The following is a 25,939-nucleotide window of genomic DNA, read 5'->3' as shown; positions in this document are numbered from 1 at the left end:
CTATGGAAAAAAAAACAAGATTATATTTACGACGTCGTTTTCAGGAAAGCATTGTAACGTCGTAAAGTGGGGACAGCCTGTCATAGGCTCTAACAGTAGATATGTGACATATTTGACCTATCTATCTATTCTAGAACGCCATTAGCACGAGCATCATTCACTCACGCGTGTCACGGTCAGCTATATCTATTCGGTGCACAATTCACAAACGGGAGGGATTCACAGCTATTCATGCAATAAGAGGAAACTCACCAAGAGCCAATACTCTAAAAGTAGGTCACAGAAAGAGCGCAAGAGCATTACCGTATGCAGTGCGCAGAAGGAGAAAACCCATTCAAACACGTGCGTTGCATTTGTCACGGAATCAGCAGGAGTTATTCTTTTTTGTCATAAAACTTCACGAATGCTTTTGCAGTCCTAGTTTTAAAGGCGACCAGGGGAGTCGGATTTTCTGAGGTCTCAGGGAAGGGCGTTCCACATTAACGAGCGTATAGACCAGGGGTCGGCAACCAAAATAACAAGAAGAGCCATTTCTTTCCAATTCGGTACAAAATTCAGTATTTCAAGAGCCGCAATGCATCTGAGTACATACTGTACATACGTACATATCGTCAAGAATCAGCCCGTAAAGAGCCGCATGCGGCTCCGGAGCCGTAGGTTGCCGACCCCTGGTATAGACCAACGCCAAAAAAATGCACGGCCTTCGCTTCGCAGCGGACATTATAAAGCTCCAGTGATGCCGATTGGTAAAAGTGTAGGCCGTCTGTGTGTTTGTGCCATCTTCGCGGTCCACATTTTGAAAACCGCTCGCAAAGTATCTCGCTGGGTAAAGCCACGCAGCAACGCCGCCGCCTGCGAGGCTACCTCAACGGCCTTCGTGATAGCCTTGCGCTGTGAAATTACCAACTGCACTCATGTGCTGAAGATTCGATAATGATGACTACGATGATGATAACGATTTTGATTGTCACTCTCGGAAGCCACACGCCTGACGATGGCGACCGTGACGAATGTGCTGCTCGTTCACACCCGACGACGGTAACGGTGACGACGGCAACGATGACGACGGTAACGATGACGACGACGATGATGATTCTTCCTCCGTAGGGAGCCACCCCGTTGCACCTGGCGGCGCAGAGCGGCCACACAGCGGTGGTGGGGCTCCTGCTCAGCAAGTCGGCGTCCCAGCTGCACGTGCGCGACAAGAGCGGTCGCACCTGCCTCCACCTGGCGGCCTCGGGGGGCCACTGCGAGATGGTGCGGGTGCTGCTGGGCCAGGGAGCCGAGATCAACGGGATCGACAAGGTAGCGGAGCAGACTGTCCGCGGCAGGCACGAGAAGAGTGACGCTAAGGAGTCGGGAAGAGCCCCCCCACCGACTAAAATGAACGTGGGCTGGCGTGCTCATCTCGTCCACATGTTCCATCATCACAGCGTGATACACTCTTGATTACCCCCCACCACCCACACTTATGCCTGTATATTTGGTATGTGCATAATTCTAGATTTGAAGCTTTCGTGACTGCAAGGATTCATACTCTTAGTTTTTTCGGTAAAGTCACGTAGGTACAAAAAAATGAAATAAAAATTAATAAAAATAAAATGATAGTAAAATAAAAATCACGACGTTTGGGAGGCAACACAAGTCTCCGTCATCAGGTGGGACCGTCACAGCCAGATTTGCTGTATCAAGTGAGGCTCACTTGATGCAGCAAAACGTCGTGATTTTTATTATTTTATTTTTATTAATTTTAATTTCATTTTTTTATGTTTCTCTCTCCCCTTGGTCACATGGATTTTTCTCCGGGATCCTCCTCCGATTTTCCCTCCACATTTAGAATCAACAACGTGCGTTTCCAGTATTTGGCTGCTGTACATTTCCACAAGCCACTTTGTCGAGCCATCGTTAGTGGCCAGGTCGCTTCTGATAAAGAGCTAAAATAAAGGTTTTGTTTTTACCGTGACGACTCTCGTCATGTGCACTCTGTCGGGGCGACTCCCTGTGCCTCACCAGTGCCACGGACGATCGATCGACCTCTCATCAGTCGAAAAGAAACTCAACTTAGACGCCAACAACATTGCCCTATCGAGAAAACATCACATAATATCATTACATCATCGCAGATACGTATCTTTGCTACGAATAAATTTCGATTTAAAGCTTTCAGTGACTGCAGGGATTCATCTTCTTGGTTATTTCGGTAAAGTCACGTAGAAGGGAAATAATAAAATAATAAAAATAAAACATTATAAAATAATTCTCACGACGTTTCGGCCGCAACGCAAGCAGCCGTCCTCAGGTGAAGAACAGGTCTGTCGGAAAGACAGCGTCTGAATGCTACGAATGTTTTATTATACTTTAGACGAATGTGTTTTTTTTTGTTATTATTGGTGCTTCTCCACCACTGCCAATGCAGTACCAATTCTGTTGTTGTTGTTGTTTATTTTCCCACCGCTCCGGAATACATAGGCCATGAACCCGTCAATGGGGGGTCAAAAAAGGTTACGCAAAGCACCCACGAATCACGTCCTTGATGTCGCAACACGCCCTAAACTGCGCACACATTAAGGGATCTTTCCAGCAGTGTTTTATTTTTTAATTGACGCAGGTATCCCGACAATTAAACACGCACGGTGCGTCTCCAGATGAAGATCGAGACGTCATCGTGGCCAAAGCCATCGATGTCAACACGTTGCCTCTTGTCAGTTTCGTGGTGTGATGCTTGGGTGGCTGCAGCAAGACACCAACTTGTAGCCACACCTTCCTCATTGCCATCCGCCTACTTAAGGCTGATTTGTCTCCAGCAGTAAACATATACAAAACAAGGTATCCGCCTCTATATCTACCTGTTTTTCTGTCTACCTCTCTGCCTGATTGTCCCTTGATCTTTCCCCTCATCTGTCTGCCTACCTCTTCTGTCTGGCGCGCTGCCTGTCGCCCGTCTCTCGGGCCCCGCCGTTCCCCCAGCTCGGCTGGACAGCGCTCATCTTCGCGGCCAAGGCTGGCTTCCTGCCCGTGGTGCAGCTGCTCATCGAGAGCGGGGCCTCCCCGGCCACCGAGTGCAAAGACGGCAAGACGGCCATCCAGTACGCCGCCTCCAGCAACCACCAGGACGTGGTGAGCTTCCTCCTGCACCGGGGCCACAACACGCTCCGGCTGCTGGAGGACCGAGAGGTACGGGAGGGGATTCCCTGCTTCCAAACGTTTCTCGCTCGTAGTTGTGTTAATTTGTGTTTGCAGCGAACAAAAATGGCTCGTACAATAGCCTCGTGTGTAATGCCTCGATTCCGCTGTGCAACCGAGCCGTGCCGGGGCCATTCAAGACCAGTTTGGAGCACCTCAGGAGGTGCCAGATTATATATTTTTCCACTGCAGAAACCGAACGTGCCGCTGACGTCACGCACAGCGAAGTAAATGAGAGACCCCTGTAGATGACGCGGTGACCTCGTGTCCACACTACGTGCTGACTGATATCGCACGCAATGAATGGGTCATAAGTCGCACCCCAGGCCTTGTATGGCCTCGAGCCAAATTCAGTTGTCTCGTGAGACGAGCTTATCAAGTAGCCAGTGGAAAGCCCCCTTGCCACTCCAGCCTTGTGCTGGAGTGGCTCGGATGTGCCAGTGGAAAAGGGTATACGGGTCCCTGCTCTCAATTGAGTGTAGGGGTGGCACTCATTTCTGTATGGCCCGTAACTTGTGGTAGCAGCTCCACATTTGGATGACAGAGGCCAGAATATCCGTTGAATATCCACTGTTAATGTCCCACAAAGTGGTGCTCGTTTCATTGACACCGGAGGTTATTTTTGAGCCGATATGGCCCCCGACCCGAATTTGCAGTCGTAGCCTTCTGATTGTGGCATGCTATTAATCAGGCCATTTAGTGCTATGGTTAAAGAAATCCATTTACAATCAAATGGTTGCAAATTCAAGTCCTGGTTTGATGTTCAACTCAACTCAATGCCCCATCGGGGTTGATAGATTAACGGCGGTTGTCTGAATAGTCAACAGTGGTCATTCAATGGATAAGCTGGTCCCCATCATTGCAATGCTGAATTGCCATCAGCCACTTGGAGTTGCCAATGAGGGCAATCGCCTCCCCATTGCTCATTTGAACAGAGAGACTGACACGGCCGAGCCGTAGCGCAGTTGCCGCTTGTTGCAGAGGTTCGTGGTTCAAGCCCAGCGGTGGACCTGCATAATATTGCACGTAAATTAACTGCAGATTATATAATTGGGAAAAGCCACGAAGCAATATTGCCCCCCCCCCTACTGGCAGATTATTCTGGTGCTCCGCTGACATTGCGCCACACAGGGGCAGCTGCCACCATCGGGGGTCCCCTTGCCCCAGACTGCAGTAGAGCAACGGAACGGTTGAGAGGAGATGCCACGTCCGGCGCATCGAGCCGCCGAGCCATTTGAGCCCCTGACAACGAAAATGCAAATCCACAAAGTCCTCGCTCTCGCTCACGCGGTGCCCCGCATGCCACGCTCTCGCCCGCGCAGTTCATCTTCGACCTCATGGTGTGCGGCAAGCAGCAGAGTAGCACGCGGCTCATGGAGGAGCTGGTTCTGCGCTCGGCTGCGCCGCTGGAGACGGCCGTCAAGCTGTCGCGTGCCTTCGGCCTCACGGCGCTGCGCTACAAGGAGCGCTCGGTGGACCTGCAGCGCGCCGCCAAGTTCTGCGAGGGCCTCGCCGTCGAGCTGCTCGCCATGGCCTCGGGCGACCACAGCGCCGGCGTGCTGCTGCGCGCAGTCGACCACCGCGCCACCAGCCTGCTGGACGTGCTCATCGAGTGCGAGCAGAAGGAGGTGGTGGCCCACCCGGCCGTGCAACGCTACCTCACCGACGTGTGGTACGGCGACCTTGGCTGGGCCGACTGGAAGCTGTCGCTGCTGTTCCTCGCCTTCCTGGTTTGCCCGCCGGTGTGGCTCGCCTTCTCGCTGCCGCTGCGCAGCCGCTTCAACAAGATCCCCATCATCAAGTTCATGAGCCACCTGGCGTCGCACATCTTCCTCATCCTGCTGTTTATGCTCACGGTCGCGTGGCCCCCGCTCAGCCCCGTGTTCCTCGGCCGCCTGCTGCCCTCGTGGAACGAGTGGCTGCTGCTGTCGTGGCTCACGGGCATGCTCGTGTCCGAGCTCACGGACCCTGGCGAGCGGGCGGGCCTCGCCTGGATCCGCGTCATCATCCTGGTCATCGCGGCCGTCAGCTTCGTGTCCCACCTGCTCGCGTTCGCCTACCCGCCCGGCACGGACGGGCGGCTCGAGACCCTCTACGCGCGGAACATGTTCCTGGCGGTGGCGATGACGCTGTGCTTCATCCAGTTCCTCGAGTTCCTCACGTTCCACCACCTCTTCGGCCCCTGGGCCATCATCATCCGCGACCTGATGAAGGACCTCGCCCGGTTCGGCATCATCCTGGCGCTCTTCCACACGGCCTTCACGCTCCACCTCACCGCCGTCTACCAGCCCGTCTACCCGGCGCCGAAGAACAAGACGGCCGAGAACGTGACCGCGAGCGGCGACGCGGACGAGGCGACGCGCGTGCAGAGCCCCCTCGACATCGTCGTGCTGCTCTTCTTCGCCCTGTTCGGACTCGTGGAGCCCGAAAACCTGCCGAGCATCAGCCGGTCGCCCCCTTTCACCATCGTCATCGTCCAAATAGTCTTCGGCGTGTACCTCATCGTGACCTCCATCGTTTTGATAAACCTCCTGATCGCGATGATGAGCGACACGTACCAGCGCATCCAGGCGCAGTCCGACACCGAGTGGAAGTTCGGAAGAGCCATGCTCATCCGGGACATGAAGCGCAAGTCGTCCGCCGCGTCGCCCCTCAACCTCTTCACCAACGTCTTCCAATACGTCGCCGTTTGCTGCCGGCGCAGGGGTAACGCGTGCGCCCGTTTCGCTTCGAGCTCTCGTCGTCGCGGCTCCCCGTGTCACCCGTATTCGTAGCCCCCCCCGCCCCCCCCGCCCCCCCCGCCCCCCCCAGCCCAAACCCCCCGCTCCCCCCCCCCAGCCTACCCGCACGACCTCGGAGCCACCGGCCCCACCGCCACCGCTACCGCCGCTCGCCTTCGCGGCCGCCCCCACTCCGTCCCTTGCCGGGGCACCGCACAACTTAACTTTTTCCCGTTCCGATGACGTACGCGTACAGCAACGTACGTTTACGTACATCGATGGAACGAAATCGGGAGTAAAAGGCCACGCGGGAGGGTGCGTGGCACAGTTTGGCTCCGGCTATCGTCGAGTGCGGTCGTGTCACGACGGCTCTCCACGGCGAATACAGTGCCTTTAAAAACAGCGGCGCTACGCCTCTCTAAAATTAACGCCGAACCGCTTGCACATTCCGAGATTCGGCGGTGAACGGGACCCACCCTAATGGAATAATAATAATAGAGCTTGAGCCTTTCTGGCAATAAAGCAGGTGTCAAGATGTTCAAACAACAAACAGATACCTTTTTTGTAAGGCACCAAGTCCGCATTAAGCACACGTACTTGTGGCAGAACATGCAAACACTGCAACTTGCAGGCTTCTCGGAACGGGGCGTAAGGGTTAACGACGCAGCGCTTTGCCCCGTGGACGCAGGCAAGCTGTGCCGAGCGGAGCCGTCGCGCGACGTCGCGCAATTCGACGGCGTCTCCGACACCTGCTGCATGGACCTGCAGCTCCACCCGGGCACGTGGGCAGAGTCGCTGACGCGGCGCAGCGCGAGAGTCACGCCCGACGGTAAGGCCCCCCACCCCTCCTCGTTTTTACCGCCGTCGCTTTTTCCATCACGGCGGCTGTAGCGGTGGACAGACGCCTTTCGTTTGCCGTCTGCGGCCACCGGCCACGTGGTCGGTAACGATTGGTGCGATTGGCTACGTATGGCGCGAAAGAAGTTCGAGATGCACACGTACATTAAGTTGGGTACAACTGCCCACCGTGCGCACCGGAGTCGGTTCGGATATTTTGGCCGTCGTCCCCACCAAAATGTTGTTGTAACGACAGCTGCTTTCGCGGGCTGGCTTGGCACGGCCCCGGCACGGTTCGTTGCACAGTGGCAAAGAGGTGAATGAGATGCCCTGAACATGTTCTGGCAAAGATCAGTGGCTCCTGCTCCGAACTTTCCCGCAAGCAAATTCAGCCCGAATGGGGATGCCTGGTGCAGGGTGCGCACCAGGGTTGCGATTTCCGCATGGAAAATGCGGAAGGAGGGTTCAAATTTTCCCGCATTTTTGCTAAAGTCAACCGCAAACGGTGGAAAGACTACTCCTATGACCGCGCGCTTTTAACAAACACGTTAATGCGTTCTATTGGAAAGGATACATCATGTACATGTGCTCGTAATCACGGCTCCGCATTTGAATAAAGTATGTGGTTCTTGTGCGGAAATGCGGAAATCATATATTCATTCCAATCAGTAACTCAAAGCCCTACGTGATGCTGGGCCTTGCATGTATCCTTTCCAATAGAACGCATTAACGTGTTGTTAAAAGCGCGCGGTCATAGGAGTAGTCTTTCCACCGTTTGCGGTTGACTTTAGCAAAAATGCGGGAAAATTTGAACCCTCCTTCCGCATTTTCCATGCGGAAATCGCAACCCTGGTGCGCATTCGTGCCACTGTATTGCGCACCTGTTGTGATCATTGTCACCAACGTGATCATGGCGATGACGATGAGGAAGTTGCTCTAGATTTTGGACGATGGTGATTCGGTTGCACCGAGTGTGCCAGAAACTTTAAAAAAATGTTCCTGGAAACTTTCCTGAAAATAAATAAAGTTGTTGCATAATGTTGGACTATGTACGATAAAATGTGTGTTCTATCACCAACGGTCCTTAAATTCCAGTTGGCGTTAAACTCAACCCATCGTCCCTGTTCGCTCAGCAATATGATCTTCACCAAGTGAGCATTCAATAGTGGATTTCCCTCATAATCAACGTTTTTGGGTTTAGATCGCGTTATTTATAAATGTGTCGTAACCCTCCACCACCCGACACGACCAATCAGTAAAAAAGTGTCACGTTGACAAAAGACAAATAGTTCACTGCTTTAGCCCACCGGTGTGTTGAAGCGTGAAACCACAACATTTACAATTTGAGTACGACGTTTCGCTGATAATTGCATCCAGCATCATCGCGCAATTCGCCAGAAACGTCACAGTACTCAAATTGTAAATGTTGTGGTTTCACGCTTCAACACACCAGTGGGCTAAAGCAGTGAACTATTTGTCTTTTGTCAACGTGACGCTTTTTTACTGATTGGCCGTGTCGGGTGGTGGAGGGTTACGACACATTTATAAATAACGCGATCTAAACCCAAAAACGTTGATTATGAGTGGATATCCCATCTGTACGGTGACCCAGGCCACCCTTGCAAATGCCTCATCCTGGTCTCTTGAGTTCTCACCACCACCTGGTTCAACAAATTAAACGTTTCACCACTGGCTCAGGACTGCCGATCGAGTTGACCCCACCCCCCTCCCCCAATGCTCGTTCCATTGCGTGCTGCCACACGTGTAATAACACGCTGGAGACGGCTTGTGGAATCGGTCCTTTTATTTCACTTCTTGCAGTTCACAAACACTCCCGTTGCTGGCAGGCAACGGGAAGCGGGCAGACAGCTACCAGAGACACACCACCACGTGGCACCCGGAGTCCCACTCGCGCTTGGCCTCTCTCTCTCTTCGTTCCGTGTCTGACCCCGTGTCTCTCCTCTCTCCCCTTATTTAATGCCTGGGTCACGTGGTACACTCCTGCCAATCCTCAACAGCCTGCGCCGAATGTTCCAGATCCCCCATCAACTCCCGGGACCACGCCCCTGACTTGTCTTCCCATTGGCTGAGGCCAAGACCAGCGAAACCAATCACCTAGCTGACATCCCGTGATCACGCCGAGGCCATGCTCCCAGGCTCTCCCCCCATTGGCTGTAAAGCAGGACCGGCAAAGCCGATCACCACGTGAATCCGACATAGGCTCTTATTACACACGTACTAAATGTCTTTGCCTCACCTCCACACAACATGCAGAGTCAGTGGAGCGTTGCCCTCTTCCTCGTCACACCTTTAGTCAATAAAAATCCAACAGAAGCTTCGCATGCTCTTTGGTTCGAGATTTGAAGCTTTCGTGACTGCAAGGATTCATACTTGTTGGTTTTTTGGGTAAAGTCACGTAGGTAAAACAATCAATACAATAAAATAAATGAAAACAACTAAATTAAATCACGACGTTTCGGAGGCAACACAAGCTTCCTTCATCATGTGTAAAAAAAAGGCACAGCAAAATAACTGTTACTTTGCTGTATAACTCTTATTTTGCTGTGCCTTTTTTACACCTGAAGATGGTCGCTTGTGTTGCGATCGAAACGTCGTGATCTATTATTATTTTTTACCCACGTGACTTCACCGAAAGAACCAAAGAGTATGGATTCCTGCAGTCACGAAAGCTTCAAATCAAGATTTAATCTTTGCAATGTATCATGTCCCCTTGCCCACTTGCAAGCCCCTCTGCCCTGCTCATGAAATTGCGTCTCGCCACTAAAAATTCCTCTGCCTTATACAAGGCCCTATGCTCTCTGAAATCCCCTCTTGTCACTCACTAAAATACCTTCTGGCCATTAATAGGGCCATTTATAAGGCTCACTTTTAACCTTGCTCAAAAAATTACATTTGTGTTACGTAATAAAAGGCGATGAGGACAATGATAATTTTAAACAAGTCAAATTGTGTCCGTGGACTCAAACAAGTTTGAATAATTATGGCTGGACATTGACATTGAGAACATTGACATTGTGCCCCGTCTACTTGAGTCTGTGTAAATAGGTGTCATAGTTTGTTTTAGGGTTGGCTACGTACGGTGCGAAAGACGTTCAACATACATACATACATTGAATACATTGAATACAGTGCAATGCAATTCGGATTTATATAGCGTCTGAGCGGAACTGCATCTCAAGATGCTCAACAAAACACTTTGACATGTGCGTCATGCTGACGGTAGTATATATATAGTCTATGCATTCTAGTGAGGAGATAGGCAATCGTTGGCAGAAGAGAAAGAGTGAGCCTGGACTTGAAGGAGGAGGGACAGGTTGAATGGAAGAGAGAATCGTCGGCACCTGCAGTGGCTTGAACAATGCGTCCTTACCTCGCCTCTACATAGCACTGCAAGCCACAGCGTGTAATCTGTGTGTGTCAGCACGGCAGCACTTGAGCATGCCGGCTGCATTCCAGCACCAATCCCAGATTAAGGATCTCCGCACGGTTAGGTGGATTTCAAAGTGCTGCTTGCATTGGAGGGGTTACACACAAAGACAAATATCCCCCGTATAGCCTTAACAGACTCTGGGGGCAAGTGCTGTTAGCGAGCACCTATGATGGCCGGAACGGTACACGAGGGGGTGGGTGGCCAGCACAACGCCCGACCGCCTTTGTCTCCCCAGTGGCGATGTTTACACACCGCACCAGGTACTCACTTGAGGCTGAGTCGACCTAGGGGAGGCCCAGGACCGGTTCAGATAATCGTCACTGGTGGTGGCCGTGAGCGGGAATCGAACCCGGGTCGCCGGGTTCGTAGCGCAGCGCGCGAATCGCTACCACTACCGTCGTGACGCACACACACACGTGCACGCGCACACACACGAGGTTCTGCGAGGCTTGCTGGACGCACACACGCTGAACTTGGGGTGCTTGTCAAAGGCAGGGCAGTGTGTTCCAGGAATGAATACAGGCTAAGCTGATTTCGTTAATACGGTAATATATCACTGATCCTCTCGTGCCCTGCTGGGCTACTCAAGGGGTTCGCGATTGCATTAGATGCATGCCCTCTGCGCGTGGCGTCTTGGCTAATGAAGACAGAGGGCTTTGCTGTCCTCTTTCCGGGTTATTGAGAGAGTGGGTTTTAGCCAATCATCGCCTTTGGAGGCTAATAAACAAAGCCCCACTTGGTGGGGATCTAACAGTGGCCGCCCTTATAGAGAGCGGCTTCTGCCATGGGAATGTGGAATCTCGTGCCACTGGCTGAGAGCAGCCAACGCGGAGACGAGCATTGCCCTTCACGGAGATTCTGTCCGTACCGACGTGTCGCATGTTGCAGGCGCTCAACAAAGATCCCTTCATGTGAAGCTTCCGTGACCGCAGGAATCCGTGCTCTTTGGTTCTTTCGGTAAAGTCACGTGGGTAGAAAAATAAAAAGTAAAAATATCACGACGTTTCGATCGCAGTTCCACAGCCGGATAATTTTTTCCGCCTGAGGACGACCGCTTGTGTTGCGATCGAGACGTCGTGATTTATTATTTATATTTTATTTTTCTACCTACGTGACTTTACCGAAAGAACCAAAGAGTAAAGATCCCTTATTTAGCTATATAGATCATAGGGGGCAGCGCTGTTAGTGAGCACCTAATAAAGGCAGCACGGCATAGTCAGCACCACGCTTCGCTGCCTTTGCTTCCAAGAAGCTGATGTGTATACACTGCCAGACACACATTTAAGGCTAAGTCAACCTTAGAGAGACCAGTACATTCATTACTGCACTGCTGCTCGCATTCAGCTGGATTGGCAGCAGGGGTAAGTGCTGTTAGCAGGTGCCCAGCATCAGAACGTGTAGTTGAACCCATGTTGAACCACCCCAAGGCCAAACTGAGCCCTAAATGAGTAGCAGGCATTGTGTGTAACTTCAGCACTGGGAATACAAAGGTAATGGAGCGTGGTATCAGCCACGTATGTATATTGAACTTATTTCACATCGTATGTAGCAAACCATGCTAATCAGAGGTGCGGGGAATGGACAACAAACTAAACACGGAAAGCAGTTAAAAATAAATTAGTTTTCAATCGAACATTGTGCTATTGCCAGCCTGAGTAGGTGCTCGATAACAGCATTTGTACCACCAGCCTGTATGGTTGATGAGAGCTCGTAGTCTTTTGTACATCCACGTCATGTGATGGGATAGTGTTTACCCGTCGCACACATGGTTTGTATCCAGGTGCTCCAGTTTCCTCCCACAAGTAAACTTCTAACTGGCAATAGGAGCACAGAAGAGCCTGGGCAATTGCTAGCATCAGCTTACCATGTGGCTGCCTTCCCGCGTGTCTGTGGTTCCTCGTGGCTCCGAGTCATTCTCGCTCTTCAGCAGCGAGTGCGCGATACAAGTTGAATAATAATAATATTATTATTTCTCTACGTGGTGAGCACACTGCACTGTGATGCACGTTCAGCCCTTCTCTTTGCACCTTCTAGATTAGTGGCGCACAGTCACGTGTCTGCCTTTTTGCAATCTGCCCACCAGTGGCACACGCGCGAGTGTGCGCGTGTAAATGTGTGCACGCGTAAGTGTGCGCGCGCATAGTGTAGCGCACGTGCGTGTACGTTGCGATTGTACGCACGTGTGCGTGTGCGCGCGTGCCACGCTCGCAGGCGTTCACCGGGGCAGGGGCCAGCACGGACCGACGCGGATCGAGGACGCCATGGACTGGCAGGACGTCGCGGCGCGGTACCGCGCCATGAAGGGCCGAGGCGCCGTGGGGCCGCAGCAGCCGGAGACGCCGTTCCCCCTGGGCAATAGGAGCACCCGCAGGAGGGCGCCCTTCCTCGTCGCCTCGAACGCGCTCAACGGGGTCAAGGCGTAGCTGCCGCGCGAGGCGCATGGTCGCCCTCACCGGACTCGCGACTTAAGGCTACTTTATTGGCGCCGGTAATGATTGTCGGTAGAAAATTCGCGGGTGGCGGGGAGATAGCAAAGAAGAAAAGGGTACATTCGTCGATTGGCCACGGGATAAGTTGGGAGGACGGCCCCGCCTAAAAGCGGTGTCAATATTTGTAATAACAAAAATAAATGAACAAAAATTACGCGAATGAGCTGTTAAAATGACCGTTTGCATGTTTAAATAAAGTCACCCCCGCCCCCCAATGCCCCCGACGTATGGCCTTGTTGAAAGGAAATGAAGGAAGTTCCGAATCTAGCGTGCGTCTCAAGCCACTTCTTAAAGTTTATTCAGATTCACGATCTCCGTGCCAAAATCGTAGCCTTGAGTAGATCGTCCGCCAAACGCTCACCTGACCTTCAGCAGATTCTCCTCTGAGACTCTGCGCTCACAATCATCAGACATCACTCACTCGAGTCGTTATAAAATGTAATTCGATCACTTCAGGACTGCTGCCTCTCTACAAATAACTCAGATGACAGGAGCAATTTGCCACTCGACTCTTCTAATAGGAATCGAAATAATAAAATAATAAAATAAAACATAATAAGATCATTCTCACGACGTTATCTTATTATGTTTTATTTTATTGTTTTATTATTTCCATTCTACGTGACTTTACCGAAAGAACCAAGAAGATGAATCCCTGCAGTCACGAAAGCTTTAAATCGAAATTTACCGTCATCATCTTCAACTCCAACATCATCATCTTAATCACCATCATCAATCCATCAACATCATCTCACAGGATTCTGCAGATAAACACTGATATTAGGATATACGCCCCATGGATTATCCTATAAATAACCACGGATAACAGGAGTCACCGGTGGCAACATATTTTATCTGCGAAATATCTCCGGAAAATGAGGAGCAATCTATCCTGCGAGTTCGATGAACTTATGCGGACAGATTTTGGCCACGTAACAGGATCTTCGAGGACAACGCAGAGTACAGGGCATCTCCTACGCTGTAACACACGGGCTGCTGGTCGGTTAAGTTTCAGTTGAGGTCAACTCAACAAAATATCGTCATCGCTATCGTCGTCGTCGTCATCGTTTGCTATCATCATTGTCGTCATCGTCATCATCGTGATCATCGGCATCCCTCCCGGACTTTCTGAAATAAGTGGTGGGATCAATCTTGTATCTTTATAGCCTCGCAATTAACCACCAATCCGCCTGCTGTGAATCAAACTGCCCGGCCGTGTTTGTGTCTTTCAAATTTGAACTCAAACGGCTTGATGACTGCAAACGATGCAGAGCTGTAACCAGGTGGAAATTGAAACCAAAGTTGCTGAGGTTCTGAAGGTCAACAGCGTGGAATTAACACCGACAAGTTACTGAAGTGCATTGGCAATGGTGTAATGTGCTAACCAAATGTTACAATGAACGTAGCTTACTGAATGTTTAGTTTTACTTGTACAATGAACGTATACGCGTTGGGTAATCCAAATGTTTCATTTTACAGTTTAAAAAAAATGAAAACTACATTACAGCATGAAGCGCTAAAGTTTGGCTGAATTGCTGAGATATTTCTCAGTGTTTTTGATGCTGAACATAGCCTGGTTAGATTCTAGATTTATGAAGCTAATTATTGACTGCGCTGTGATCAAATTTAGCAATCAAATGTAATTCTAACAACCATGACAGCTCTATTGTAATAAATACGCAATAGGGCATGCTTAACTTAATTGACAAACGGTCGACATTTCGTCAACTTGATATATGCTTTAATATGAAATGTGTTGGTGCGTATGGCATGCAGTATACCCTACGTAAGTGATCTTCGCTGTTGAAACAATTTCGCAGTAATTACGCAATGTATTATACAGCGAACACGTTTTTCAGTTGTGGCTGGAACCTAAATTAATAACATTAGTACCACTTACACAAGTGATCATGGCATTTTCTTCACAATAATTTGGACGCTGCCTTTTTTTGTATTCATGCGGTAGAATGCGAGAGACCGTTCATATTTAAGCACTCATTAGTTGGCTGATGATAATAAGAATAATTTACATTTATCTGTAAGGCGCTGTCCACGAATGCCTCAAGGATAACACCTTAATAGGCCGAGGACGGCAGAGCTTTGCGCAAGCATAATCAACGTTTTTGGGTTTAGATCGCGTTATTTATAAATGTGTCGTAACCCTCCACCACCCGACACGGCCAATCAGTAAAAAAGTGTCACGTTGACAAAAGACATGCAATTACCAGCAAAACGTCGTACTCAAACATTGTAAATGTTGTGGTTTCACACTTCAACACACCGGTGGGCTAAAGCAGTGAACTATTTGTCTTTTGTCAACGTGACACTTTTTTGCTGATTGGCCGTGTCGGGTGGTGGAGGGTTACGACACATTTATAAATAACGCGATCTAAGCCCAAAAACGTTGATTATGAGTAATATTGGTCGCGAAAACCTGCTACGTGTTAAACTTTGGGCAATCATTGGGACCGGCTCCTCACCACGTGATTGCTGCCCCCCCCCCTCGCCTGTGGTTTACTCCTAGCTCCTCCGAGTCGCTGCTCGCTCTGTCCTGGAGAGCGAGCGGATTCTGTGCGGTGGCGGTGCGCTGCGAGTTGAAATCACGAATACTTATTTCCATGACAGGTCACCGATGCTGCCTTAGAAAACATCTTCTATTCCCGTGGAAGGCCAGTGTGTATGTTGATGACAATTTGCCTTTATGACTGAATTTTAACAGTTGACCGTACGATTGTAATTCAGTTGTCTTTCAGTATTTCGATTTGTATTCTTGTGATGATATGTGCAACTTTATGTATTATTACTACTACTACTACATGAAGTGGTGTATAAAACTACAGTATTTATTTCCATAACATGATACGTTTATTCATTAAAAAATAAATAAATATGGTCACAATAACGTTTGTTGTGTGTGTTGCCTTGCAAAATTAATAACAAAACAACTCTTTTACATGGTAGTGTGGGGAATATACAGCGTGGATCATATGATCCGTGCGTTTATCTGTGAATCTATTTTATGTATCCACGGGAGAAAGAATGCCGGTGACTGCATACAGGATGAATTTGCCAACGAACTCTGATCAGGAAACACAATTGTGGATAGAATTGTTAAAGCAATTTCCCACAATCAGGTTATATTCCGAGAAAACGTGCCATTGGTCGTAACGAAAAGTTGAGACCGATTTTCACAGAGATATGGAACTTTATTTATTTATTATAGATATGAATACAAATAGCACGTTTAATAAACTACCAATCATATATAAAGTACAATAATAGTGTTTAGAAAGGTCTTATCTCGATTCTTTATAATGCCCGGCTTATTTGAACTGAACATTTGTAGTTAAAGAGGGAGAATTACTGCAAGAAATGTGAAGGTAAATGAACATCAGTGTCATCTCTGGAGCGCTGCCCATTTCCTTTCATCAGCGATATTTAAAGGATGAAATAAATTTAAAACATGCTGATGCATCAGTTACGAATGCACAGAGGTTTAGCACCGGAGCGCGGAATCGGCAGTCCCACTGATTGGTCCACTTCCCTCCCGCGCACATCTTATTAGCACGGCTGGCTACGTTTTAGTTTCATTTATTAGGTATATAACCGCAACAAAACAAAAACACGAACAAGAAACATGTTAAAGTGACTACACGCAACAGAAAAATCCAGGAAAAAACAGCAAAGTCTTCCAGTAAAAAAACACCGTATTTCAACGCTGTGTGCAAAAACCCCAGTGGGATGCAAGTCAAACAATAACAACCATAAGACGTAATGTGCAGAATAAGTTCAACACACACGTGCGTACGTCAGTTCGTAAGCAGAACCGGCGCCGAGAGTAACAACGCGGCTGTGACGATTGGCGACCTGCCGTGAGTGCCGATCGACGTAAGTCGAAATGACGTAAGCCGAGGAATCGACGTAAGTCGAGGAGCCAACGTAAGTCGAGGAACCGCCTCTATACAGCATTGGGCAATCTCGGTAGTTTTGAGTTACGTTACGTACACTTAACGAGGCGTTCAATGACAGCCACAATGGGTTTCAATGCCGCTTGTAAATGTGCGGTAGATCTGTGCGAGTTCGCGGTGAACATCAGTGTCGACTGATATCCGAACCGGTCTTGTCCCCCCCCCCCTTCTTGACCGACCGACACTCACCAGCGCAGAGTGAGGATGATCAGACAACCCCAATGACTGATACGGCGTGGGGAGGGCCGTCATCCAGCAGTGGATTGACCAAGAGGTGCTGTGCAGTGAATTATTCTGCGTGGCCCAACATCGGCAGAGATTGATTGTCCTCTGGAGAAACTGGTCGCCATCATGGGTATGTGGAATTTCATCTGCTGGCTTAAAAACCATGAACGGTGATGAGCACCTGCCCATCTAATGCTCATTTTGGCCAGGAGACACTGATGTTTTGTAAACACATTCCTGCGGAGGGAGCTGGTAGGAACGTTGGGTTGCTCGGTCAATGGCCAGGGTCAATGGCCAGGGTGTATTCCGCAAATATGGCCGACTGGGAGGGCGGGCACAAGCCGGCGTGAGTAGGTTAAGCGCTGAGTTTTATAAGGGCACCACGGGGTGACCAGCCCCTCCCCACCCAGCCCCACCCCTCCCACCCTCCACCCAGCCCCTCCCCACCCAGTCCCTCCCCACCCAGTCCCTCCCCACCAGCCCCTCCCCACCATCCCCTCCCCACCCAGCCCCTCCCCACCCAGCCCCACCCTTCCCATTTTTGGATGCACGACGGACGGACACACAATCCCCTGTGGGCTGGTGTAACCAGGATGTTCCTACCAGTATAATGTGTCTTTTAGACATGACAACACTGACCTCCGTTTAGCAATAGAGCTGTAAAATGTCAACATTCTCATGTCAGATTCTCCCCTTGCTCAAAAGTACGGTGATGTTCATCTCTGCTTGAATCTCTGAGCCATTGATGAAATTCCACCGATATATTTACGATTACATGGAATGACACGGAACCAGTGTCGGAACACACAAACTAACTACAGTTACACACTGGCCATCTATTTACAGAGCACTATAAAAGCAAACGCTACTTGTGAATGTTGCAAAACGTCAGGAAGGAAAAATAAGTCTCTAAATGCCTCCCAGTGCATGGGAACACTATGGGTCCTCCATTCACGTGTACGCATGTGAACCTCTGTGGCCATGAATAAATACAACCTTCCTCCGGCTGCCGACTGAAATATAAGAGAAGTCAAGGTGCAGCCATGATATTTCTGGAATGGCTCTGGTGGAGGCCCTAATGGCAGCAATAGCTTTCGGACCTCTGAATCGAGGGAATGTTTGGCCTACTCTTCCATCATTCTAGATTTGAAGTTTTTGTGACTGCAAGAATCCATACTCTATGGTTCTTTCGGTAAAGTCACGTAGGTGAAATAAAATAAAATAAAAACTCACGACGTTTCGGGCGCAATAAGAAATCTGCAGTGAAACAAGACGCTATATAAATCATAATATAGCGTCTTATCTTGTTTCTCTGCAGATTTCTTGCCCAGTTCAGCAGTTGTTTCTAACTTGTGTCCCACCTGATGACGGGCGCTTGTGTTGCGCCCGAAACGTCGTGAGTTTATCATTATTTTTTCTTTCACCTACGTGACTTTACCGAAATAACCAAAGAGTACTACTCTTCCATCGTCAAACATTTTCACCCCACCGCACGTGACTTGCCAACTACTTGTGGTGCATCCCCTTATAGAGGTGGGGGAATTAATGAAAATTGCAGGAAAGCCAGTGTGATAACCATAACATCACGGCAGCGTGTTTAAAACATCCCCAAATCCATCCTCCTGTCCTAGCTGTACATCATGAGTGGATCTGTTCAAGGGGGCCAGGTTTGCATCTCTGAGCCAGTGATGGAAATTCCTCATTCGATATAGTCACATTTACAAGAGACTGAGCACAGACAATGTAGGAGGGAAAGAGGGCCCCTCACCCCGCCAGAACATTCCAGATAGATTCAGTAAATTTGGAGTAACTTCTAGAACACTCTAAAACTTTCCAGTAATATAAATAGTAGCCTTAAGCCCACCAGTTCAGTTTAGTTCCAGCTGCCTAAATGGATACATATTTGCATTTTTCTGAGATGGCATCAAGAGGTAGCAAGCATGCGGCAGACACATTTTGCTATGTCTGCGGCCAATTTATCAAGACAAGATCGAAAAAGTACTCTATGGAAGCATCTGCTAAGATGTATGAGGTCTACAAGGCATATTTCGGCATAGCTATCAGGGATCAAGACAAACCCAGGGCACCTCATTTCATCTGCGAGCAATGCAAAAAAAACTCTGGAAGGTAAGATGGACAATTGTTGCTCAGAAGTTTATGTTATAAAATTTGTAAAATTGTTAAAGTTTTTATTTGAATTTTTTTATAATTTTCAATGTTATTGAAAATATATATCAAATATGAAAAATGTTGCGAGAATTTCTTACAGATTAGTCATGGGTGAAATAAATGTATTTTTGTAGGATGGTACGGAAGGAAAAAGAGAGCCATGAAGTTCGCTAACCCAATAATTTGGCGGGAACCCACTGACCACTCAAGAAACTGCTATTGCTGCATGGTGAACCCTTCCAAATGTCAGACTGCCAAGAATGCACCTGCTATCACGTATCCGGACCTTCTTTCATCCATCGTCCCGGTGCCACACTGCCATGAGCTCCCCGTACCCACTCCTCCGGAAGAGAGAGCAGCCGTCTTTAGAAGAGAGCAGCAAGTCAGAGAGCGAGGAAGACGATGTAGATCCAAATGACAATTTCAGAGGTGGAGCTGAGGAGAGAAACCCATACTACCCCAACCAAAAATGCCTCAAAGACTTGATCAGAGATCTTGGTCTCACCAAGTTCAATGCCGAGCTTTTTACGTCTAGGTTTAAGCAGTGGAACGTGCTGGATGAAAGTGTGCAAGTCGCAGATCAGAGGAAGCGTCACCAACCTTTTTGCAGCTTCTTCACTCGTCAAGATGGGCTCTGCTTCTGCCACAATGTGACCACTGTTTGAGGCAATCGAAATCGCCTATAACCAGAATGAGTGGCGCCTCTTCATTGACAGCTCATCCAGGAGTCTAAAAGCCCTGCTGCTCCATAATGGTAACAAGTACCCGTCTCTTCCCCTGGCTCACTCGGTGCACCTCAAAGAGGATTACAACAGCATCAAGACCTTGCTGGCTGCCTTGAAGTATGATGAGTACGGCTGGGAGGTCATCAGATACTTCAAAATGGTGGCATTCCTGATGGGTCTCCAATGTGGTTTAACCAAGTTTCCCTGCTATATTTGCCTTTGGGACAGCAGGGACACCAAGGCGCACTACCACAGGCGGGACTGGCCACAGCGGACCGAGTTCTCTGTGGGGAGGAACAACGTCAAGTGGGAGCCACTGGTGGACCGCCGGAAGGTGCTGATGCCACCACTGCACGTACAATTGGGCCTAATGAAACAATTTGTCAGAGCTGTAGATAAGGAGTCGGCAGCCTTCAAGTACTTTCAAGACTTCTTCTCTCAGCTGTCTGAGGCAAAGGTCAAAGCCGGTGTCTTCGTCGGACCACAGATAAAGAAAATCCTGGAGTGCAATTCATTCCCCAAGAAGCTCATTAGTAAGGAGAAAGCGGCTTGGAACAGCTTTGTCGCAGTGATTCATGGCTTCCTGGGCAATCACAAGGTCGAAAACTACGTGGAGCTGGTTGAGACTGGTAAAGAACTACGGCACAATGGGCTGTAGGATGTCCCTCAAAGTCCATATCCTTGATGCTCATCTTGATAAATTCAAGTAGAACATGGGAGTGTACTCGGAGGAGCAAGGCGAGCACTTCCACCAGGATACACTGGACTTTGAATGCCACTACCAAGAATAGTATAAAGAGAACATGATGGTAGACCACATTTGGGGGCTGATTCGTGAAAGCGATTTACAGTATAATCGTAAATCTCGAAAAACTACTCACTTCTAAATATTTGTAGTAATTTTTGTATTACCTTAGTTAAAATACATGTTACTTTTTATTCATATGTTGTTTTCTTCTGACTTAATGTGAACAAAAAGACACAAATTCGCCCGTTTTCTCATAAAAAATAGGTACATTTCTAAATATCACTGCCCTGGTCACAAAAGCAAAATTTGTGGGGAATAATAGCAATTTTCCATACTTTTTAGGCATAAGCAATTATGAAATAACACCTACTACCCAGGAACAAAAATTGTGTTACATAGTGTCGGCAGAATGAGAATATGTATTTATACTGGATGAATTTGATGAGCTATGAATCTCTTTTTATCACAAATGTCCAGTAGGGGCGGGTCAGAACGTTACAAGAACAAATAATAATACCAAACAGGATCGGAGTGCAACGTCTAGGAAAGTTAAACAAATCACTTTAAATATACAAATAAAAAAAACTGTGTATTCTATCTTACCAGGTAAAGCCCATTGAGCTATTAACGTATTTTTCAGAAGCGAACCTGGCCATAAATCATAGCTCAACAAAGGTGGCTTACAATGTGGAGACTGGGGTGTTGCAGTGGTGATATGTTAACTGTCTCGCCTGGTATACAGGAGGTCGTGGGTTCAATGCTGACCCGGTATATGTGAAGTGTGCATGTCTCTCTCCCCGTACTTTTGGGCTCTCTCTCCCCGTGTTCAGATGGATTTTTTCCCAAGTCCTCTGGTTTGCTCCCTCCGCATTTAGAAACACGTGTTTCGAGTATCTGGCAGCTGTACATATTCACGTGAAAATCTACTTAGTTGAGCTGTCAATTGTGGCCAGGTTGCTTCTGAAAAAAGAGCTGTCTAGCTTAGTGGGCCTTGCCTTGTAAAATACAAATAATTTATCGTTTCGTTTTGAGAGAAATATGTTCTGGGTTTGCTCTCCTGTGGATAAATACGGCAAACCCCCGTGCAGACACATGTGCTGCGTGAGAGTGGACGACACTGTCCCCAGTGCAGTATAATTACTGGAGGCAGACGAACCCCGAGAGGACAAGAACGTCCAATAACATTGACAGAGGAGCGCTCGGCCAACAACCACTCTACCCACACGGCATGCGATCCCATACACATTCCCCATGCCAGCTCAGACGATGCCTGCGTTAACAAAGATCCTTCCAGTCCTTACTAAATCCAGATCGTGGACACTATGAGATCAGACATTATAGGTCGGCTGTGGACTAGCGTGGTGGCATCACTGCCAATTTACATGACCTCTTCACCTTCATCTATTTCTTGAGCCATGCTGACCATTGTTACTTTAATGTCTGAACAGGCATCTAAACCTTGTAATGCTGCATTGCCTTCTATGGCCAAATCACACTGAATGCATCAGATCTCAACAGACGGTGCTTGAATTGCCTACACAAACACGACTGTAGGAGGCGTTTCAGGCCTTCACTGACCAGCACGGCGAAGTATGATCAAATATCCCTCACGCTGCACAAGCTGAGAGGACTCCATCATCCAGCAGTGGATGTACCGACTTGATGTAGATTACTATCGTACTGTATTGCTTATTAAAGTGTTTGTTTGACTTATGTGGAAATACATCTTATTAATGCCCGGTCCAAACCACGTGACTTGATTATAATACAATCCCGAAGAGCTATATCGGTAGGCAACGCCTTCGTCATGCAATTCTCTCCCCATGTAAAGATACAAATTAGTTTTACACATCCCATCAGCCCCACCGCCTTCAGGGAGCACATCATTTAAGCAGGCATTATCAGCAAACTCTGTCCTTCGACAAACCAGAGGTGTGGACTCGAGTCATGTGACTTGGACTCGAGTCAGACTCGAGTCATGAATTTGATGACTTCAGACTCGACTTGGACATGCATAACAATGACTTTGTCCCACCTCTGAGGTGTGGACTCGAGTCATGTGACTTGGACTCGAGTCAGACTCGAGTCATGAATTTGATGACTTCAGACTCGACTTGGACTTGCATAACAATGACTTTGTCCCACCTCTGAGGTGTGGACTCGAGTCATGTGACTTGGACTCGAGTCAGACTCGAGTCATGAATTTGATGCCTTCAGACTCGACTTGAACTTGCATAACAATGACTTTGTCCCACCTCTGAGGTGTGGACTCGAGTCATGTGACTTGGACTCGAGTCAGACTCGAGTCATGAATTTGATGACTTCAGACTCGACTTGGACTTGCATAACAATGACTTTGTCCCACCTCTGAGGTGTGGACTCGAGTCATGTGACTTGGACTCGAGTCAGACTCGAGTCATGAATTTGATGACTTCAGACTCGACTTGGACTTGCATAACAATGACTTTGTCCCACCTCTGAGGTGTGGACTCGAGTCATGTGACTTGGACTCGAGTCAGACTCGAGTCATGAATTTGATGACTTCAGACTCGACTTGGACTTGCATAACAATGACTTTGTCCCACCTCTGAGGTGTGGACTCGAGTCATGTGACTTGGACTCGAGTCAGACTCGAGTCATGAATTTGATGACTTCAGACTCGACTTGGACTTGCATAACAATGACTTTGTCCCACCTCTGCGACAAACATATATGCGTAAGGAGACGTATTGTCCGCTTATCTATTTTGTTATTTATAGTCTCCACAACGACGCGAATTGTCTTGCATTTTGCTCGAAGGCAAGAGCATCTTTCTGGACACAAGCATTCAAAAACAACACACAGCAGTGAAATACTGCCACACTGTGGTCAGCACACGTGCCACACACTGAGCCCGAGTGTGACGCGATCACATTGCCGCTGATGCCTTCCTACAACACTTCACCAGCTGTTCGTCCCCAGGAAACATGGACCTGTGCTTCAACGTTCAATGAACCTTGGGGCACCAACCACATCGTAGCATCTTCTTCCTGATTACACAAGACAATATGAAACTATTTTATTTGACCAGGTAAGGCCCACTGAGCTGCATAGCTGTTTTCCAGAAGCGACCTGGTCACGAATTATAGCTCAGCGAAGTGGCTCATCTTGTCGAAATTTACTGCAGCCAAATGCTCTCTAAACGCGTGTTTTGAAGTGTGCAGGGGAAAAAAAACAGGACCCGGAGAAAATTCCACGCGACCACGGGGAGAGAGAAACATGCACGCTCCAAATACACAGCAGGCGTGAGGGTCGGGATGAGCCTATTAATCCCCTGTATACGAGGCGAGGTAGTTAACATCTCCTGTATACCAGGCGAAGTAGTTAACATCTCCTGTATACCTGGCGAGGCAGTTAACATCTCCTGTATACCAGGAGAGGTAGTTAACATCTCCTGTATACCAGGCGGGGTAGTCAACATCTCCTGTATACCAGGCGAGGTAGTTAACATCTCCTGTATACCAGGCGAGGTAGTTAACATCTCCTGTATACCAGGCGAGGTAGTTATCATCTCCTGTGTACCAGGCGAGGTAGTTATCATCTCCTGTATACCAGGCGAGGTAGTTATCATCTCCTGTGTACCAGGCGAGGTAGTTAACATCTCCTGTATACCTGGCGAGTTAGTAAACATCTCGCCACGTGTCTCCCAATCGACTAATATCCGCAACCACATTCGGTCTGCAGAAACTCTAATTAGCGTAAATGCGCTGAATAGCCCCGATTATGATCCACGTACATTTCACTGGCAACAGGATTTACTTCAAAGTAGAGGCAAGCTAGTCCCATCTCCCGCGCTCATTGATCTCACTAAAATCAACACTTCAGTTTTCAGTTCGTGAAATGTGTAGGGGTGTCAGGGGAAGGATTCCCACCAATAGGAGGGTTAGTGGGAGGGGTGATCGAGTAGATATAAGGGGAGAACGGGCGGGAAGAGGGGGCCTTTGGCGGGAACGAGATTGGGACGGCTGGGGACAGGTGTGGATGGGAGAAAAGGATTAAAAGACGAAACCCCTGCAATCTTGTGTCGGCTCTCCTTTTCAAATGTATGGCACTCCCGGTAGCCTGCAATCCAGCGCTGTGGGGGGGGGGGGGGGGGAGGGTTGGTGGATCACCGGTAGAGACGTTGCGGACCCGTCCGTGAGCGTTGAGGAGGAGCCGTAACCAATGCTCGCCAAGAGATGGGAATACAGCAAGCACGTGGACTACTGTTCGGTTTGCATGACAGTGTTTTCCACCTCACACGCGTCGGTTTTCTCTGAGTAATTCGCTCTCCTCCTGCATGCAAACACCCATTGATTGGCCGATAACATCTTCATATGCAGGGGCCCGCAGAGCTTGGCCAATTGGTGTCATCGCGTGGCTGCCTTTCTCGCTTTTCCGTGGGGTTTCACGCCCCCCGCGTTGTTATTTTTTCTTCTTCCGAGAGTGAGCGGATACTTTGCGCGTTACAAGTTTGAAATTATTTCGTACATAATTGTTTTTTTTTTGCAACAATGAAACGCAACACAGCAATAGGTGTTGAGGGAAGTGGATTTGGGCAGGACACACCGCTGGAGGAGATGAAGACGACAACGATGATGATGTTGATGGCTGTGCCCACTGGGTGATGGCATGACATCGGCTCCTGTGCGGGAGCTTTCAGAAATGGAGCATCGCAGGACGGCGATTCCTGGACGATGTCTTGGGGTTTCCGTCACCAAGCAGTGGATTGATCTTGGCTGGTTATGATGACTTGTTGTGGGTTGCAGTAAGCGCGGTAATCTCACTGCACGGTGAACCCTACGACCCTCTGAGTTTAATTGCTGGTCACAAGCTCAAGTCAGCGGTGGGGGAAATCATAAACGTTTCCGCCCGGCCAGTCTGGTGAAGCATGGTCAAACATCACTTACGACTGACATAGTGTGGGCAGGAATACTTTATAACATTTGAAAAAATATATACAATACCAGGAATCAGAATCTTTACTTCGACTGGAGGAATCAAATGGGCTATGAAGCTATATTTTTTTCGCAGATGATGTTTAAGCTCAGTGACTCATGTTAATTTAAATGACACGACATAGTTTGAGCGTCATTATTGAGAGCATAAGTAACGAAATAAATAAACGGAAAATGTCAAGTTCATGTATATATAAAAAAAAATTAGAGTATTTCTTACACAAATACAAGGCCTTCTGGGATAGCTTAATTGTAATCCTATGAATTCAAGCATAATTAATAGGATTCTCCGGAAAGTTGACGTGAAGTTGATGCGTAAAACGATGAAGCAATGGTCAGTTGTAACCACCAGATGGCAGGATAAATCCAACTTAAAAATGAGATGGCTGAGATTGTTTCTCTTGCTCCACGTAACATTTTAACATCGTCCATCGAATCGCATACCCTT

At 48.5% G+C, this 25,939-nt stretch overlaps 1 protein-coding gene across 1 annotated transcript in view; it reads left to right on the top strand.

Annotated features, from left to right (window-relative positions):
• The window catches only part of LOC133349220 (serine/threonine-protein phosphatase 6 regulatory ankyrin repeat subunit B-like), a 90,274-nt gene extending 77,072 nt beyond the window's left edge, over window positions 1-13,202 (top strand). Inside the window, 5 exon segments of the mRNA XM_061562528.1 lie at window positions 1,108-1,305; window positions 2,968-3,174; window positions 4,506-5,889; window positions 6,592-6,732; window positions 12,403-13,202. Coding sequence (XP_061418512.1) covers window positions 1,108-1,305; window positions 2,968-3,174; window positions 4,506-5,889; window positions 6,592-6,732; window positions 12,403-12,614 — 2,142 coding nt within the window. The 3' untranslated portion in view covers window positions 12,615-13,202.
• The last annotated feature ends 12,737 nt before the right edge of the window (window positions 13,203-25,939 follow it).

The sequence above is a fragment of the Lethenteron reissneri genome, chromosome 29, assembly GCF_015708825.2.
Source record: "Lethenteron reissneri isolate LAM-NWPU_2019-01 chromosome 29, ASM1570882v1, whole genome shotgun sequence".
Taxonomy (NCBI): Eukaryota; Metazoa; Chordata; class Hyperoartia; order Petromyzontiformes; family Petromyzontidae; genus Lethenteron; species Lethenteron reissneri.
The sequence above is the reverse complement of the archived record's forward strand: the minus strand, read 5'-3'. Positions and strand labels throughout refer to the sequence as shown.